The 19375-nt window shown below is 39.0% G+C and overlaps 1 protein-coding gene across 7 annotated transcripts in view; it reads left to right on the top strand.

The window, feature by feature from the left end:
• The window catches only part of TENT4A (terminal nucleotidyltransferase 4A), a 61779-nt gene that overhangs the window by 18534 nt on the left and 23870 nt on the right, over positions 1 to 19375 (top strand). For 6 of the 7 annotated variants that reach the window (XM_021280666.2, XM_005513309.3, XM_021280669.2 and 3 more), the window contains 4 exons: positions 208 to 421; positions 7802 to 7928; positions 15776 to 15876; positions 16137 to 16309. In XM_021280666.2, the coding sequence (XP_021136341.2) occupies positions 208 to 421; positions 7802 to 7928; positions 15776 to 15876; positions 16137 to 16309 (615 nt within the window). The remainder of the gene's footprint in view (positions 1 to 207; positions 422 to 7801; positions 7929 to 15775; positions 15877 to 16136; positions 16310 to 19375) is intronic. The other variant, XM_065052718.1, reaches the window with a different exon arrangement.

Below are 19375 nucleotides of genomic sequence, written 5' to 3'. Positions count from 1 at the left end.
GAAGAAAGAATTCTTTGGCTTCCAGATACTGCTGAAGTGCTGCCCCCCTTGGTTGTGTGAAAGTAGTTTAAGTACATGAATGATTAATGACTCAGTTCGGACTCGAGTAAAGAGATTATACTTAGCGGTTTAAATGAGAGCTTTTTGTTGCACTTTGTTATGGTCTGCAATTAATTTTTAATAATTAACAACTGTTCTGTGTCACAGCTGCATCCAAGAATTGATGCCAGAAGAGCTGATGAAAACCTTGGAATGCTTCTGATAGAATTTTTTGAACTCTATGGAAGGAATTTTAACTACTTGAAAACTGGTATTAGAATAAAGAATGGAGGTGCCTATATTGCCAAAGAAGAAATCATGAAAGTCATGACTAATGGATACAGACCATCCATGTTGTGTATTGAAGATCCTCTCCTGCCTGGTAAGATTGTACACTTCCTGCAATATTCCAGAGCTCTGGCTCAACTTGTGCTCTCAGAGCTTACATTAGGGTACCTAAAGGTTGTTAAATGAGTTAAGAAGCTGCACTGAAAGGAGACTTTGCTGGTGTTGAGGTACAGTTACAGAGATGGGCTAAGGGATAAGGACCTGAAGTCTCATGAGATTCATAGCCCAAGTAAGTTGGCTTGCATGTAAACAGTGCAAATACATAATGCATTGGGAAGTCAGAACTGTGTGGAGTGTCCAAGAGGATTCTCTAGTAGTGAAAGAAAGAGGTCCAGGAAATCCTGGAAGGGGGTTTGTTAGTAGGAACAGCTCTCCATTGTTCATTGTGAGAGAATGACAATGGAGGGTGCAGCTTTTCCTGCCACAGTCTGTGGTGCTGTACTCCAGATAAATGATACCATATGGAAAAGAAATGCCCCAGATGAGGAACCTGTCCTACAATGCGATGCAGTAGGCCTGCACAGAAGGAGGGGTTTATATCCATGAATGTGTAGCAAGGCTGTACTATGGTGTTGCTGTGAAGAGTCTGATGTGCATAATGGGCTTCTGTGCTGCACAGGGACCTGTGGAGAAGGCCAGTTTTAGTTGTATGTACTTTTGAAAGTAACTCTTTTTTTTTCCTTTAAGATTTATTTTTGATTCAGTAACCTTCAAAGTAGTCAAGATTAAGTTTGGCTGAGCTCCTGAAAAAAATGTTCAACTTCTAGTACTCAGTTTGGATTATACTTAGACTGTCAGAAATAGCTGAAATTCCAAAACAGCTTATTAACCAAATCAATTTTCAGTTAATTTAGACTTCAGCATTATTATTACTGGAATGTAACTGGCATTCAAACTCCATACTGTTGTGTCTCATGGGTAGACTGCTTATGTAGAGCACTTCTAAAGCAAATACCATGGATCAAGAGCTGAAGTCTGGCACCTTTCTAAATACTGAATGTGCTGAATGTTGATAGTTCTCTAGAACAGGTTGCAAGCCAAGATACTGGTGATCTGTTTGTAGCTCTGAGTTTGTGTCCATCATGACTCTTGCACTTGGCCAGGCATAGGTGTGATTTTGCAGAACTTTCATTGTTTGATTGAGATTTTCTTCAGGAGCTGTGTACTCACTTGCTTGAAGACCTATTTGTGTAGCAGCATGAGCCACATTTCTTTAGAGTCAAAAACCTTTACTGTCCTTCAGTTCTGTTCCTGTCTGCTGAGGACTGAAAGAGAAGAAATTATGTATGCTGTACAATGTTTTAGTCATGGCTAATAGTTCAGCTTGGGAATTTTTTCTTCTCTTTGACTCTTCAGAGAAGAAAGAAAAATAAATTGCAAGTGTGGTAGGGGCTCTGAACCATTCCTTGTAGCAGAGCACTTGCAGAAGCAAAGAATTGTAATTTAGAAGAAAGATATCTAGCTATATGGTATCCAAGAGTTGGTAAGAACCAAATTTTAGATGAGTTCCTATGAGCTGAGGTAGTTCTTACAGGAGAGAAAGTGTTTTGCAAGGGAAATAAAAGCTGACAATAACTTGAACTTATCTGACCATTGTGTCCCTTAGGGATGTTTTCTGGCAGCTACCACAGAGCTTTAGAACTTGCCTGATGGAACTAGGAGGAACATTATATAGAACATACAGGATGGCTCTTTGAATCAGATCTTGTGTATACAGACTTCTTAGATCTAGACTTAATCACATATTCCTACAGTATCTAAAAGTACCTGTTAGGTGCATGTGGATAATATCTAGAATTCTGTTAATGAGTTTAGTTTTGTTCCTGCTTGTGTCCCACTACAAAAAACTTTTCCAAGGGTTCAGGTCCTTGCCCAGTTGACAAGTCATCTCTGCTTGATAATTTTGGGGTCGTATCCATTCAGTGTCTCACTCCATGTGAGGGTCAGTGCCGGTACTGTGGAGGTGATGGGAACAAGTATTTAGGAAAAGAGTGGACACAGATGTTTTTTTCATTTAAGTGAGCATAAGCTGCTGTAGAGTTTTTCCCTCAAACCTATTGATGCACTACACACACAGGTTTTTAATCTTTTTTAGTGATGCTTTTTAAGCTTGATCACAGCTTTCTCTAAAGTTCTGGTTAAGCCCTGGAAGAAGACTTCAGATGATGACTTCTTAATCCAAAAATCAGAAAAAAAATGCAGGGGTGAAAAAAAAGTCTTTCTCTGGATTAGACAAGTAGTGTGAATGTCCCTCCTGTGAGCATAAGCACTAGTTCAGCAGTAGGATGTTGAAAGGTGTATTTGTAAGAATAGCTTTAGACAGCCTTATAGGGGTGAGAATTAAGTTCCATGGGATTAGTTCCTTTAAGTTTCTTCAGTGGGAAGTGGTGATGTCTGGTTAACAGAGAAATGATGTCAATTCTACCTGCTCAGTACATTCTGTTAGTTCCTAGGTTTGGAAGGAACAGGCATCAACCTGTTGTGTTGCTGTTTTGGTTGGGGTGGGTTTTGGTCAGATTCTCCTGGGTGCTGTAGGGTTTCCTCTGAGATTCTTGGAGACCTATTACTGGGCACGAAAAGATTATAATTTCTGTGGTTTGGGAACCAAGATTCCAACAAAGCTGTTGGGAGTCTTACACTTAAAGTGGGAAATGTGTTGAAATCTGGATTTGAGATGTCAGAGTAATTTAGCTGGTGATGCATTTTAAAGTGGTAATTTTTACTTGATCTTCATATGTAGCCTAAGATTCTTCATCTTGAGTTTGTGTCCTAGAACAGGGTAATGAGGTGAAAATCTTTCCCTTAGCATTGTCCAAAGAAGGAAGTTTCTATAAACATCTTGTAACTGCCACCATTTCAGTCTCTCTAAGCAGTTGTAATTTCTTTGTGTAAAAAGTGAAAATATTCTTTTATGAGAACTGCAAAGCCAGGCGCTCAGAAGTCTGTTCACAGGAACGTGTTGGAGCAGGGTAGATGATTTCACCCTAAAAGAGGATTGTGCAGAGTTGGTCTATCAGTATTCGGTCTTGGAAGACATGACTGTGGTTGCAAGTGATGAATCTTTAATCTGAGGCTGTAAAAAAAGGAAAAACAAACAAACAACAACAACAACAAACTAACAAAAAAAATCCCCAACAACTTGGCATTTATTTGGCAGTTTTCTAGGGAAATCTTATTTTACGCCTTTGTGAATCAGGTGATTATTAAAGGTCCTTCAGTCATCTGTGATGCTCAGAACAGGAATGATTTTGGTCTTGTTTCAGGTTGGCAGTGGCAAGAGTAGATAAATTGCAGTTTAAGACCTAGAGTTCCACCTGTGCTACTCCCTTTATGAAAAAGGTTGTTCTTCATTCTGAATTGCTATGGGCATTAACAAAAGTTCTAAACCTTAAAGTCAATGTGTTTTCTTTGAAGAGAGACTCTTTAACTTACAGGACTAATTATGCTTCATGTCTCTTGCTTCTGCATCTTGATAGGTCACAAATACAGGAAGTCATAAGATTTGAGATTGACAACAACTGTTGGGTTCATCTATTCTAGTCTTAGTGGCTACCCAAAGTTACTTACTGAAGCTTTTCGATATTTGCTGTTTGTCATTAGAACCTGCACACATATATATATATGTGTGTGTGTGTATGAAATATATGCATATACATAAATATATTGAAGTTAGCATCTGAAATAACTCCTTTAATGCTGAATGTTGTGAAAAGGTACTTACTACATAATAGCTTAGCATAAATGGATCTGTTTCAGTCCTAGCTCATAGTATTATCTTTTCTATGCCATGTTCTTAAAACTGCTTCAGGTAATAGAAGGCCACCTGATGGAGTGGTAATACTTAGACATACTCTTTTAGGCACAAAGGGTTTGTAAGAAGGAATGAGGATTGAATTGTACATGAAATAACACATCATTGTTATCTACTAGTGTACATTTGAGGTTGAAATCTCTATGATTTTTTTAAAGAGAGCATTTTTATGTGCTTTAACTGATCAGTCTGTGGATTGTAACAAAAAAGGGATGCTCAGGCATGTAAAGTGTGATCTGCTAGTGAGGACAATCTCTCAGAAGAAAATATTCAGCGTAAATATGTTATCTTCTAGCTGGTTTAATATGTTGATTTCTGGATTGGGTAGGGCCACCTCTATACAGCCGTGACTGGTACAGTTCACAGTAGTTCACATAATAGCTTTGGCTTCCATACCTGCTTTTCAGCTTCAGCACAAGCCAGAAACTCTGCAGCCTGTATAACTGAACAAGACTGTTTATTCAGATGTTTTTATGAACTAATTGCAGGTGCAGAATGAGGCAATCCAGGAACCTAAGCATGCAGTGGCATGAGGTATCCTGCCTCTGTTCTCAAATCTGCTTCAGTCAAGACTCAAAACACAACTTTGGTGGTGGTTTAAACTAAACTGCCTGAGTTTCCCGTAAGTGGATTAGGGAAGGCTTATGATTTCTTTTGCTGGCACAAAGGTGCAGGTTGCAACAACTGACAAGAAGAGTAACCAACAGTTTGTAGCAGCAGTGTCTTCATTTTAGAATCATAAAATCATTTTGGTTGGAAGAGGCCCTCAGGATCATCAAGTCCAATCGTAACCTAACTCTAGCACTAAACCCACGTCCCTAAGAACCTCATCTAAACATCTTTTAAACACCTCCAGGGATGGTGACTCCACCACTTCCCTGGGCAGCCTGTTCCAATGCCTGACAACCCTTTCCCTGAAGAATTTTTTCCTGATACCCAATCTAAGCCTCCCCTGGTGCAACTTAAGGCCATTTCCTCTTGTCCTATCACTTGCGAATTGGGAGGAGAGGCCAACACCCTCCATGCTACAACCTCCTTTCAGGTAGTTGTAGACAGTGATAAGGTCTCCCCTCAGCCTCCTTTTCTCCAGGCTAAGCAGCCCCAGTTCCTTCAGTTGCTCCTCATCAGACTTCTGCTCCAGACCCCTCACCAACTTCTTTGCCTCTTCTGCATTCTCTCTAGTACCTCAATGTCCTTCTTATGATGAGGTGCCCAAAACTGAACACAGGATTCAAGGTGGGGCCTTACCAGCACCAAGTACAGTGGCACAATGACTTCTCTAGTCCTGCTGGCCACACTGTTCCTGATACAAGCCAGGATGCTGTTGGCCTTTTTGGCTAACTTGGCACACTGCTGGCTTGTATTCAGCCACTGTCAGTCGATACTCCCAGATCCCTCTCTTGTCAGGCAGCTTTCCAGCCACTCTTCCCCAAGCCTGTAGTGCTGCCTGGGGTTGTTTTGTGTAGCTCTGTGCAGGATGCATGTCAAATGTTAGTTGTCTTAGCACCAGGTTAAACTGAATTATTGCAGTTTGATTGTGTGTTCTTAATTCCTGCTATGTGAATTTACAGAATCATAGAATCATTTAGATTGCAAAAGACCCTTAAGGTCATCAAGTCGGACTGTAGGTGGACTCAAATTTAGTGTTAGGAGCAATTGTGTCTGTTTAGCTACTTGTATATTCCATTTCTGTGTTGCTTCTCAATTTCTTTTGTGCATATGTCTAGCATGTCATTATGTGGGAGGCGGCATTGTTGCAGGAACAATGTGTCCTGCCCCTGGAAAAACCTGTAGTGAAGTAATCTTTGCTTTTCTAGTAGAATTAACATTTTAATGTTCTGATTTCTTGACCACTGAAATAAACTTGGTCTCTATTCAGCTGCCTTTGGACTAAGTCCTTTGTGAAGTCCTCTGCTGTATAGTGTAGTGTAGCTCTGAGCTTGGCTGCAATGTGTTTCTTCATGGATTCTCTGTCCTAGGCCCCCACTGGTCTCTACTTCAGGACAGAGTTCAGTTGCAAATATGACATTTAGAGAGGCTTCTGGAGTTTTGAGCCTAGTAGCTATTGGGTACTGCAGCAGTGCATTCAGAACAAGACAGCCAGTTACTTCAGTCAACAGGAAGTATTTCTGGATCAGCTTTTGTTTGACCATATAAATGACTGAAGAAATTATGTCTTTCCAAAATGCTTTTATGTCCCCAATCTTTTTTCATTGATTATGCTTTCCTGTTAGAGTAACATTATGATTGGAGAATCTTGAAGGACTGAAATGTGGTATTAAGTAGTAAAGTCAAGGCTGTTTTTTCCCCCCTGCATGGCAAACCTCAGCATGTTTCACAGAAACACAGAATGTTAGGGATTGGAAGGGACCTCAAAAGATCATCTAGTCCAATCCCCCTGCTGGAGGAGGAACATCTAGATCATGTTTGTCTGTAATTACTTGCTGGACAAAATAGTTCAGCAAGTGAACGGTTCCTCTGAAGTCAAATTCAGCCTCATTAGATTCAGTCCTCCAAAAGATAGATTCTGTCCTTTACTCATTGATTTTCAAAGCAGGTTTTTCATTAAAACCTGTTCATGGGCCCTGATCTGATTTTCAAGCTTAAAATAAACATGTTCAGTGCTTTATTCCATTGCAGTGTTCTCACAGCATTTCAAACATCATTCTGAAGGAGGAAACATTTTACTGTAAGCAGTTTTCTACCCACTCAAGTTATAGTCTGTATTTCAAACAGTGAATTTCAAGGAAGTTTTCTTTGTGTTTCTTAAATTGTGTGGAGACAGTGAACCTTTGGTGTCTGGTGCCAAATATATCTATATATAAAAAAAACAAATGCCAATTGTTTCTTCTTGCCTAGTTACTAGCAAGATCTCTCTAGGTGTCAAATGAGAGACAAATACTTGTACGTTGTCACCGATATACAGAAGCTTTAGTGTGTTCTTAACATCCACAGTTCCTCACACATGGCACTGGATTTTAAGGAGTTCTGCTGTAAGTGTCACTCAGAGTGACATTTAGAGAGGGGCAGTCAAGAAGCGCAAGCAGCTTGATCATAAAGTAGTGCTGTACCAACTCCTGGAATCCTCTGTAGTAGATTCTGACCAACCGGTTTATCCCGTGGAAATAAATAGTCTGTATGAGCTGGTTTATTAATCTGTAGTTTTGATATGGTTAAGTGGGAGTTGATGTAAGTATACCTGGCCCTATGAAGATAATGTGGTTGCACAAGTGGAGTTTTAAGCTGAATTTGGCCTGCAGAAACACTACTGGTAAGTGAGACATGCTTTAAGCTTGGTAGGTTCCCTCTTAAAAGACAGCTGTAAGAGCTTTAAGCTCATCTTTGTTCTTTCTTTCTTTCAGGCACTGGAACATTGGTATTTTAAAAGTGGTAATCTGAATGCATAATGTGAAGTGTCATTCTTAAGGTTAGCTTCTTTTACTGAGATAGGCACACTTAGTTGTTCCTGATATGAGTAGGATGGGCTAACCAGTTTAAACAGAGTTAAGCTGTATTGTTAAGGCTTCTGAGCTTTTAGTATTAATAATTTTCTGGTAACTGATATGAAAATAAGATGATCTGATGACTGTCACATTATTTCAGGAAACGACGTTGGCAGAAGTTCTTACGGTGCCATGCAAGTGAAACAAGTTTTTGATTATGCCTACATTGTTCTTAGCCATGCAGTATCACCACTTGCAAGATCATACCCAAATAGAGATTCTGAGAGGTAATTAGTCTACTTTTTGAATATCCATTTGTCTGTGTAATCAATTAGGAATGTCTGAGTCTAAATCAATAACAGGAATGTTGTTATTTATTGTTTAACTGTGGCTGTATTGAAATCTGCCCAGAAATTTAGGCTGCCCACTGGTATGAGTGTAATGCCTCAATGTGCGGTGTTGAAATGAAGACAGCATGACAAAACACAGGATGAGTCCAATGTGAGGTTCTCTTAGTGCAGAAGGGAGCCAGAAGATAATTGGTCTTTCCTCAAACATTCTGCTTAAAGTGTTTCAAAGGAAGGTCTGCTGGTTTATTGCTTAGTATGATGTATGTCTGCACTATGGCGGAAAGAAATGTGTGTGATGAAATTGCTTGTGTAGACACAAAACCAGGCAACGAGGCTAGAAATTTCCCTAGTTCTTTAATACATGCTCTCCACATGAGCTGTTTGAGAAGGTTTGATATGTAATTAAGCTATTAAAAGAATCACTTAGGTATGACCGTAATGTCAGAACTGCCTTTAAAAGTAGCATACTTTTAGACATGCCATTTCTAATACAGTTCTTAATGTCTTTCATAGAAAAACTGTACAATGAGTACTTTCTCAGCTCTCACCTTTGCAAGTTGTCTGTTTTTTTTGAAGGGAGAGGAGAAAGAAAATGAAGACATATCAGCCATGTTGCATTTTCATTCATATATCTGCTCTAGCATCTGTTATTCTAACCGTCAGTACAAATTTGGGCTAGATCAGTGACATTTCCTCCCTGAGACTTCCCTGGAATCCCAGAGGCTTTGACCTCCCCGGGGGATGACTGTATATAACAACTGACATAAACTATGTAGATACAATCCCAAACTCTAGTTAAGCTGCTAACTTCCAGCACTGATGTCATTGGAAGGTGAAATAGTTTTCCTATAGTAAGTTTATCACAGAGTGGATGCAGTCTTTCATTTGTGGATTTAAAACTGACTGTATTTTAATAGTGCCTGTGAATCTCTAGGTTTTCTGTGGTATTTAATGCACAAAGGTTGAGACTGCACTTGTGCTTGTAATGGAGGGATAGGAAGAGTGGTAGTGTTTCAAACTGACATTGAGACTGCTGTTTTAAGATGGATTAAAGATGTATCTGTTAAATGCATACTGGCTGACAATTCTTGTTGCTGAGAAAAACTTCATTCTTATATAAGAATAGATAGAACAACTTATGGATTCCTGAAGTGTTCCTTCTGTCTTGGGTCCTGGCCTTCATTAACTTCTCTGTAGTTCTCTGAAGGATATAGTCATTCTCTTATGAGGTACCTGTATTCATTACAGACATCAAAAAGTATATTTGTAAATGCATTTAATGGAAGCCTCAAGTATCATCAGTATGTGCACTTCACATGTACAGTTCTTACTGTATTTGGGAAAGTGTTTTAATTTTGTTGCGACTTCAAACTTGGGGAGAAAGCCCAGCAGCAGTGTTCAGGTGTCTCACATCTGACCTGTCTGTCTGCTGGTTTTGGGCTGTGTGTGCCAGTGATGTTTAAATCTCAGAATTCATCATGCCAGTGGCTTGTCATTCTGTCAAAGGTGTCAGGAGAGGAACAGCATTCAGCAAAATCTTGTATGCAGGTAGTTCCCCCAGCACCAGGCTTGTCAATGCCAAAACACCTGTAGGTACATGATGAACTGTTTGGTAACAAGTTTGTTGCAGAACCTCAAGAGCAGTCCATGCTCAGTCTCATTTTTAGTTAAACCTGATGTACTTGAGCAATCCAGGTGTATTTTAGATCCTTTTTCCACCCGTTAGGCAGAGCGGTCTGGGCTGTGTATACAGACTTTTCAAGTGGTCTGACCTCTAAAGCCTTGTTCATCCAGGAGCCCTTTGTCCTGATCATTTTTTGTTTCTTTTTGCTAGGCTTGTTAGTGGTAGGTTAAACTAAACAACGAGCTCCCTCTAAGAATGGTGAGTAACTATATGACATTCTTCTAGAAGGATCAACAGAGACTAAATGAAGAGTATTTGAAAGGGAAGTAACTTGCAGGAGGCTCAACTCCCCAGGCTGACTTGAATTAATTCAGTTTTGTCATAATCGGGGCTAGCTTTCCCAGAAGTGGAACTGTTTGTTCTTGAACTACATGGTGGGTTTGAATTCGTATCAGTTCTTTCCAGGGAAGATTTCTGTTTACAGAGTCCCATTTTGTACGTGACAATCTCGGTAGATTTCAAATCTTTCTGGGTGATCATCGTTACTGCTCTTTTTCAGGGTCGGTCCAATTCAGAGGAACACAAGCCTAAGTTAATTTAAGGCTTTCTACCCAAGATGCTGCTTCTCGTGTTCTCACTGGGGGGGGGGAAAAAAAGTCAGGTTTTGGTCCTTCAGTATAGGTCTTTTTCTTGTTCATGTTCTGTAGTAACAAGTCCTACAGAATGATGAGTAGATTCAAATCACTCTTACCAGCATCTTCATTCAAGCTTCCAAATACAATGTCTGGAGTGCAGTGGGAGCTGAAGGCTATCTTCTGCCTGAGTGGGAGCAGTAATCAGTCCTCAAGGTAGTTCTTACGGCTGCAGAAATTACCTTAACACTGTTTTGTCCCTAGTCTTTCTCATCCAAACTTTTTGAAGAACTCAAAGCTCAGGAGAGGTTGAAAGACAGTACAGTAGATTTTGTTAGGAAAACCCTTCCTCCAAAGAATGTTTGCTCTAATAGAAGAATGAGACTGATATGTTTTGAATCTGTGCAAGTTGTATGCAAGGTCAGGTTTGGTGTTGTGAGTTCAGCCAAGCTGATTGAAAATCACAATTGATTTCTTAATATTTGAGTCCGCGGGGACATGAGTCTAGCTGTAAAACATAGTTATGGGCAGGATAGCTTCTACTTAAGGGTCAGTGTCAGTATGTGCTTTGAACAGCTTTAATATGGTCTTAGTCCATAGCCTGCCTCTAGCAAAATGCATGTCACTTTAAGTGAGCTAACTAAAGAAGTCTGTAAGGAGTGATATTTTCATAGAATCATTTTGGTTAGAAAAGACCTTTAAGATTGAGCCCAACCATTAATCTAACACTGCCAAGTCCACCACTAAACCATGTCCCTAAACAACACATCTGCATGTCTTTTAAACACCTCCTGAGATAGAGCATGAGTGAAGTATGGCAAATAAATAGGATATTGTTTAAAAAAAGGCGGTTCTAGCATTTGACCAAGTTGATCATACTTTTCACTGATGTACCCTGGTCTTGAAATACAAGAATCATAGAATCATTTTGTTTGGAAAATACCTTTAAGATTGAGTCCCAGTGTTATATCCCTTTCTGTGAATAAAGTTTTCCAAATATCCAATCTAAACCTCCCCTGGTGCAACTTGAGGCCATTTCCTCTTGTCCTGTCACTTGCTACTTGGGAGACGAGACCAACACCCTCCATGCTACAACCTCCTTTCAGGTAGTTGTAGACAGTGATAAGGTCTCCCCTCAGCCTCCTTTTCTCCAGGCTGAACAGCCCCAGTTCCTTCAGTGGCTCCTTGTAGAACTTGTTCTCTAGACCTTTCACCAGCTTTGTTGGTGTTCATTGGACACAAAGTTTCAAGCTGGAACCTTAGCAGATGTCTGACAACAAGGTCTTGCTTGTTGATTCATGTTCTTTGAAATAGTGGATTATCTGTTATTACTCTGTCCATGATCTCTATGTTAAGGTGCAGTTTCACATTATACCTTGTCTAGCCTGTCTGGGAGCTATTGCCTATCAGCTGCCCCCCCTTTTTTTTTTTTACCTTCTCAGTCTATATGTTCCTGACTCTTGCCTTGGATTAGACCTAGCAATCCTGAGGTCAGAAGGTGAGTCAGATGAACTGTCTGGTCTGACTGAAAACAAATACATCAACACTTCTGTCATGTCAAGAAGTTGATCCAGCTTGTGGCTGTGTGAGAGTTCATGTTTTGGGGAAGGTGGTGAGAGTGGTATTGTACCATTTGACAGCAGTAAGTTATGCTGATCTGGATGTGACAAAGATGCAACCTTAGGTTGATACATTTGTCTGTAGATCAGGATGTTGGCTTACATGTTGGCCTGTCGCATGATTCAGATACCAATATGTGCTCAGATAGCATCTCCAAACAGCAATGTAGCCTCATTTGAGTGGCAGACAAGGTCATATGAGACAAGGAATAGAAGACTAGTTCTGCTGTGATGTGCCTATCTGGTATAACTAAACTTTTGAAACCTTTATTTGGTTCTTAGAGTTGCAGGTTGGTAACAGATTCCTCCTGATTGGTGCCAGACATGTGGTGCTGGTGGATGAGGAAAAGAGAGTGTCATGCCAACAGGCCAGAGTTAAGAGTTTGAGGAAACCTTGGCAGGGCTGGAGTTGTTGCTTACAGGTGTTAATTGTCAAAACAACAATAGTTCAGGCCATATGTAAAGTGATTTTTCCATCTCTGTGCTGGAAAGATGTTTGGTGTCTTCCTAGTGTACGGTTCAGCTGATCTAACTGCTGGCAGGTCTGTATGTTAGATTTGGGTTGCCCCTGGTTGGCCAAGGTAGTCCTGGGAGTTCTGGGATCTGTCAAAGGGAATGTTAAATTTACCTGCTAGATCTGCTGGCACAGAAGAAAGATGTGCTGTCTGAACCAGTCTTTACGTCATATCTCAAATGATGGATGGCTGTCACTAGAATGCATGAGGTATCAGCAATATCAGCTTTTCCTCCACAGCATATTTGTCTGGATAAAGGGTTTTGTTTTTTTGTTTGTGGTTTTTTTTTTTTTTTTTTTTTTTTTTTTTTTTTTTTATCCTCATGCTCAAGCAGATCCTTCTCAGGTGTTCCTTAGTCTGATTTTAGATTATATTGCCCTTTTAATACCGGGGGATATTTTGTATGTTCGCTTAAGGCCTACTGAACAGTTATTGACTGTTCTTTCACAGACTTGATGTTTATTTCCTGTTCTCCTACTCACTTGTTCATGTGGATCTTGGCTGGAGCTTTAGATATTTGGTTTTACTGCATCTTATGTCAGCAATCTGAGCCTTTTAAGAGTGATCTTAAGATTTATTTACACCATAGTTGTGCTATAATAACAGCTAAAAAGTGTCTCTGAACTTGAAGGCTTGCAGGGTGTAAAAAGGGGAGCTTCTAAGTTCTTACCATAAAATTAACTAGGTATGTAAATAGCTTATTCCTGGTTTTACAGTATGATAAAGGAAAAACCTTAAAGGGACATCTTTCATAGGAAAGCTGTCTAATTTTATTAACCAATTAACTGTGTTATTTCCATGTCTTCCAAACAAGTATCTCTGTGGAACTGTCGGAGTGTCTCATATCTGTACAAGTTCTGGCTTCAGCCAAAACAAAAAAGAAAATCAGAAGTGTGGAATTTCCTCATACTAAGGGTGGGGCAGATTAATAAATTTCAGTGTTCCTGAGCCTTTTCAGTGTTGAAAACAGATACAAGCACAATTTTTTAAAATGTTTGTTTTTGAAAAATTGATCTCTGACCCTGTGGATGTGCTTTAGTCCCATACATATGAAAAGGGTTTTTTTGAGAGAAGTTTCTAGTTTGATCACACTTGCTTCCTTTTTCTTTGATGCTTCATTAAGTATATGGCAGCATAAGCTTAATCAACTTTCAGTTTCTGATGTCTTGAATGTTTTTAATTTTGGTGTATGAGCAGTGTAGCATGGATCTGCCTTTTGACTTCTGACCAGATAACTTAGTGAATTTCTTGTTTTTTTTCTTGCATTTCTACCAAAAATGAGAGTTTGGGCTTTTGATCTGTGTTCTCTGTGGAAGGAAATGGTAAGAAGTTGCCAGGTTCTGTATGTGCAGCTCTGCAATAATTGTCGGTGTAGCAGTAGTTTCACCCTTTACACCTATTTGCTAGCAAGCATTTTTGGTATATCAGTGACCTAGGCTAATAAAAATACCATCCTATAGAATTCATTTTCCTTCTGGTATATGAATGCATGACTTGATTTGCTTCTGGGAAAGTACTCCAAGAAGCTTCAGACTGTCTTGCCACCTCTTCTGTAAGAGTTTGTGTTACTCAGTCCATGTTCACTTGCTGGTTCTAAGACCGCAGGTATAGTTGTGAAATGTGTAGGTTATCTTGGAGTAAAAGCTCAGACTGTTCTGAAGGCATCTCAGATGGAACTTTTTAGCAGCAAGATGTCTTTCTCTGTCCCAGTGATGAGGAGACTCAGCATGTGTGTGTGTGAGTCCCGCACTGGCGCTGCTGTCTCGGAAATTGCAGCTTCAGGGCCACAGCTGCTGCTCTGCAGTGTCGGCCATCCCTGTCTTCATTCTGTCTCCTCTGGCTTAACTTCCTTTTTGATGTTGAAACACTAGAACTGCATTGAATATCTAAAATGCCTTTACGTCATGAGAGTGTATGTTGATGAAATACTATCCTCTGCTTTTTTTTCCTTTCTTAGTGTGCTCTACTAAACTATTGAACTGTGGTTTCCAAAGAATTACCTATTATAACCCAGATCTTTAATTGCTGAGTGTATCAGTCATGCCTTTAATTCTGCACATAAAATTCAAGATTTTGTTTTCCAACATGCATAATTTATCGACATTACATAAATGGAATGGTGTATGACATTCATTCTGTCCATGAGGCCCTTTTGCAGCTATTTAACTTATTACTTAGATTATATTATTTGGTTCAATGTTTGCTTAAAATGCTGGACTGCCTTTTTCAGTACTAACACACATCTTTACAGCACTAACTGGCATGTCTTTAAAGCTGGAAGACATGGTGTTTGGTCTTGCATGAAATAGTAATCCCTAAGCCAGTAGGAGAATTATTGCTCCTTTAGAAAGTGTTACTATGAAATGACCTAATAAAGGTATTCTAAATACATTTCAACTATGTATGTCCTACCTTCTCAAAAGAACATTCTGGTTCAGGTACAATGTACCTTTATGATGTGAAATACAAAGTAAGCTTTGTTGTAACTGTTAAAGATTTTCAAAACTAAAATAACATTGTCTTCTCCAAGATGGTAACTTTTCACAGCCTGTTTTTTTACAGTAGTCAGTCCTTTATCTTGAGCATGGAGTTTATAGTTAGTGTTTCAGCCACTAGTCCCTGATGAAAGGAAAGCTTGAAAGTTTAGCTCTCAAACAAAAACAAAACTCCTGCTCAAGAAGAAGCACAACTCAAATAGCCAAATATTGGGAAGGCATGTTGGAAAAATATTGCTTTGTGCTTGTTGATAACGGGGCACTGTTCAGCAGGACCAGGTAGGCTTTTTCTCTGAATCAGTTACTGTTAGGAATTTTCTTAAAGTCTAAGTTATTCTGGTTTTGGAGCCAGTCTTTATTTTTTCCACTACCTCACGATCCATGGTACTTCCTTTATAGTTGTGGGGATCTTATACCTTTTAAGTTGTATTATAAATTTGTAAGCAAGGATTAGTGAAGGTCTCTGTCTTCAGCATGAAAGTCAGCTGGGGTGCTGGGATATTAATGTCTTCAGTGCATTCTAATCCAGATTCTTTGGAAAAAAATATCGTCTGTGTAGAGAAATGCAAGAACCTGTGAATTGCTTTTATCAAGTACACTGATAACTGCATGTACAGTCTTGATACATAAGATGCACTCCATTTAGAAATATAGAGTAAAAATCTTACTGTTTGTCAGTGTTTGCATGTTAGTGTGGCAGAAGATAAGTAATACACTAATTTTAAAATTATGATGCTTCAGTGGATTAAATTATGTGCTAAGGAAATGAAAGTTCAAAAGAATTCTTTGGGTAGGGATATCTTGAACTGACTTTTAGCATAATTTGATTGCTTGTTGAAATGCTTGCAAATATGTAACCAACAATCTTTGTTTAATACTTAATTGAAAAATTTTTTTAGCACATTAGGTAGAATCATCAAAGTGACCCAAGAAGTGATTGACTACAGGGCCTGGATTAAAAAGAAGTGGGGGAGCAAAATTAATTTATCACCTGAGCTTGGTAGGTATAGCAGGAATCTTTGAAAACAGCTTAAATTTTTTTTTCTTGAATTTGATGTCATTCAAAATACTCATACCTTGAAATTACTCATTGTCAGATATGTAGGAAAAAAAGTGGAATTTGTAACTTTCTAACCCAAGATGAGTTTTCTCTGAGCCTGTTTTTCAATTAGCTTGTTAAACTGCAGCTCTTCTTAGACTTCAAGACCCATGGGTTTGTATTCTGTGCTCTCAAATGATACTTATGTTTTCTGTTGACAGATAATAGGTTGAAAATAAGAGACCAGATAGCTCCGTGCAATGGGGAACAGCAGCAGAACAGAGACTCTGAAACATCATACAACCAACACTTGGCTTTGTCATTGGCTAGTACACAACAGCTGTCCTCTGGCTCATCCGCCTCTTCGGTATCATCACTCTCCGGCAGTGACATTGTAAGCTTTTTCTTTTAATGGGTTAAGCTAATAAGAAGCAGAGTTTATCATACACTTCAGAGCCTCAACTGATGCAACAGTTAATGTGATAGTATTCCTAAGCTGCTACAGCAAATTAATAACCTCCATGCTCAGTAAAGTTACTGAAATCAAATATTTTTTTGTGAAATTAAATCGGTCTTAATTCCATCCTAAATCTTTGATACTCTTTGTGGTAGTAGTTAAATGTAAGAAAACATAAAAACCCAAGTTATCAGTAGCTAATTAAGTAGAAGTGTAGAAATGTATCTTCATAAATCTTCTCATCAAGCAAGATCTCCCATTGTCAAATTCCGGTCCGTTTTCCCCACACCTCAGATTGAACATGAGCATCATATAGTGCTGTGAAGGTAAATAATATTCCTTACTGTTTTCAACCAGGCAGTCAGTTAATTTTTTAATGGTAACGGGGCCCTCATATGTAAAGTCTTGCTGTGTTAGCTTTTGTTTTTGAAAGTTCAGTTCAAAAGTAAATGCTGGGCTTTATTGTAACTTTCTGGAAGAGACAGCTGTAGTCTCTTTAGATATGTTTCAAGACTATTAAGATTGTATAAGGTGTTTTTGTTTCCATATGGAGTTAAATCAACATAGAATTGGGCAGGGCAGATTATGAAGCACAAAATTGTATTGCATGGCATGAGGTGCTTTTTGTGAATCTATTGAAGCATTCTATGCTAGATAGAGGTATGGACTGGAACAAGATGTAATATCCAGTTAACTGTGATAGTGAATAATTGGATGATGCCAAGAGACACACGAGTACCTGTTTCTTGACTGCTTTGAAAAGCTAGTCAAATGCGGAATTAAAAGTTGGGAATTGTATTCAATAAAAAATTAATAACTTTTGAGGGAAAAAGGCGTGATTTATATGTTCTGGTTACTTTCTGTAATTCCTTTACACTACTGAGTTTTCTGTGTTGAATTGTCTTGACTCCACCTCCAGTAAACTGGGTAAATGCTTTAGTTGCACCATCTGGCTAATGAAAAAAGAACAGCATGATGCTTGCCAGTGATACTACTAGCCATGCTTCTGGTTTGAGTATGTCAGTGAGCAAGATGGTTGTAATAAGTTTAATGAGAAAATGCAGTGTTTACTTAATATTCTTCACTCTCAATGTAATGGGTGGTAAGTGGTTATGATCTCACCTTAGTCCCTTTTTGTCTGCCATTGATGATGAAACCTCATTTCTGATGCCAGAAAAATAAATGGAAAGTGAAAAGGAATCTCTCAACAAGACAGAACTGCAATCAGTTTGGGCATCCACAAAGTAAATGTAAATGCTACCCTTTTTAACTAAATAAAAAGCCTTATGCCCATGTGCTTATGACAAACCCTAGTTTAAGGCCTGGTCATTTATTGGTGTTATGTCCTTAGTAGACTGCCATCATGTAATCTTAATTTGGAATGGAATGGTGGGTTTCTGACAAATAATGGCTGTGTTCATCCTATTCACGCTTGGCTATATGAAGATGAGCAGGTTCTGGTTGAGCAGTCCTGAGCTTCACGTGGTTTAGGAAGAGAAGCCTATTCTGCCAGAGTCAGAGGCTGTCCATGGTGTGACTTGGCTTAATACTGTGTCCAGGTTCCAGCAAAAGAATATCTAGCACTTGTGACAACTGGTAATTTGTGCCAAAACTTCTGGTGCAGTAAACTTTAGTATCAGCTTCAGAACAAGGGAATACGAATATGGTGTGTCTCGTCGCTGTAGAGTTCTATGTAGTATTAGCTCTGATCTTGTGGAGGGGTTGTTCTTCAGGAATGCTGTGTTTGTTTAGCATTAAATCTTTTGAACTTATTTGATACTGAAGACTGGAAGCATGATATAGATTATAAACAAAATGCAGATGGAGAGCATGATATAGATTATAAACAAAATGCAGATGGAGAGATCCTATATTGACAGTTTGCTGGTATTTTCCCAGTAATTAAGGTTTTATTTTAATAGCAAATTAGTCATCCGTACAATGTCACTGTTAAGCACAAGGTCTGTGTCAAGACTGTTTCTGGACATGTATTTTGTATGACTGCAGGATATCTTTTGCTGTATATCAATCACAAGATCTTAGTTATGATATTAGAGGGACTTGATAGTGTATTTGCTTTTCAATTTACTGCTAAAGTTTCACTGGTAATAGTGATCAGCTACACCTTGACCTTTCTGAGATTTGCCTACTAATATAATAGAAGTCAACTTACATATGTGGAGGAAGAGGAGTTAGGTTTGGCAACTTGTGACTTTACTTGGTCATACCGCCTCTTGCTGAACTTCAGCTTCTACTGGAGGTTAAATATTCCAGCTGTCCACTCTAGCACAGAAGTAGCTATATTCTTAAGTCATCACATCACTGTACACCAGCCATAGCTCTGAGGGCCTACTTTATAGTTGTCAGTATGTCCGAGAAGCAATATTGACAGTATATATAAAGTATGCAAGCATTATCAAAGCTGTGCAGTGTTGCTCATGCAGCTCCTTGGATTTTTATTAAATCCTATAGTTTAATAGCTGGTTGTAGCAGTAGTTAGTTTAGTTGGTTGTAACACAGCACGCTGTATGTTTTTTGAAGTTTTACTTCCTTGAAGTTCTGGCAGCATTACAGGTTTTACCTTATATTGTGTAAATATGACTCAGCATCTGCATATGCAAGGCTTCTGGTGGCTTGGAATTATGGGCACTTCAGAGACAATGATGGATATAGATTTGTTGCAGCAGCAGGAGGACAGGTGTCAGAATAGAACACCAAGAAGGAGCAGGTTTTTCTGGAGACCAGAGTGGCATAAACCAGAGTTAACGTTTAGAAATCAGCCTTTCAACTTTTGTATGTACTCAGAAAAATGGAAGTGTAGGGATATAAAAGCTTAAAGTTACTACCCTGGGTTCTTTCTATTCCTGCTACTGCTTTCCGTATGGGACCATACCGATGATAACCTTTTGAAGATGAGCACTTGTGTACTGCTGAGGAACAAGAGAACTGCTTCCATCAAGGAGGGCCTTCTCTTTCCTCATGTATTTTAGATTTATATGCTTT

The sequence above is a fragment of the Columba livia genome, chromosome 2, assembly GCF_036013475.1.
Source record: "Columba livia isolate bColLiv1 breed racing homer chromosome 2, bColLiv1.pat.W.v2, whole genome shotgun sequence".
Taxonomy (NCBI): domain Eukaryota; kingdom Metazoa; phylum Chordata; class Aves; order Columbiformes; family Columbidae; genus Columba; species Columba livia.
Note: the sequence above shows the minus strand (reverse complement) of the source record. Positions and strands in the feature narration are given on the sequence as shown.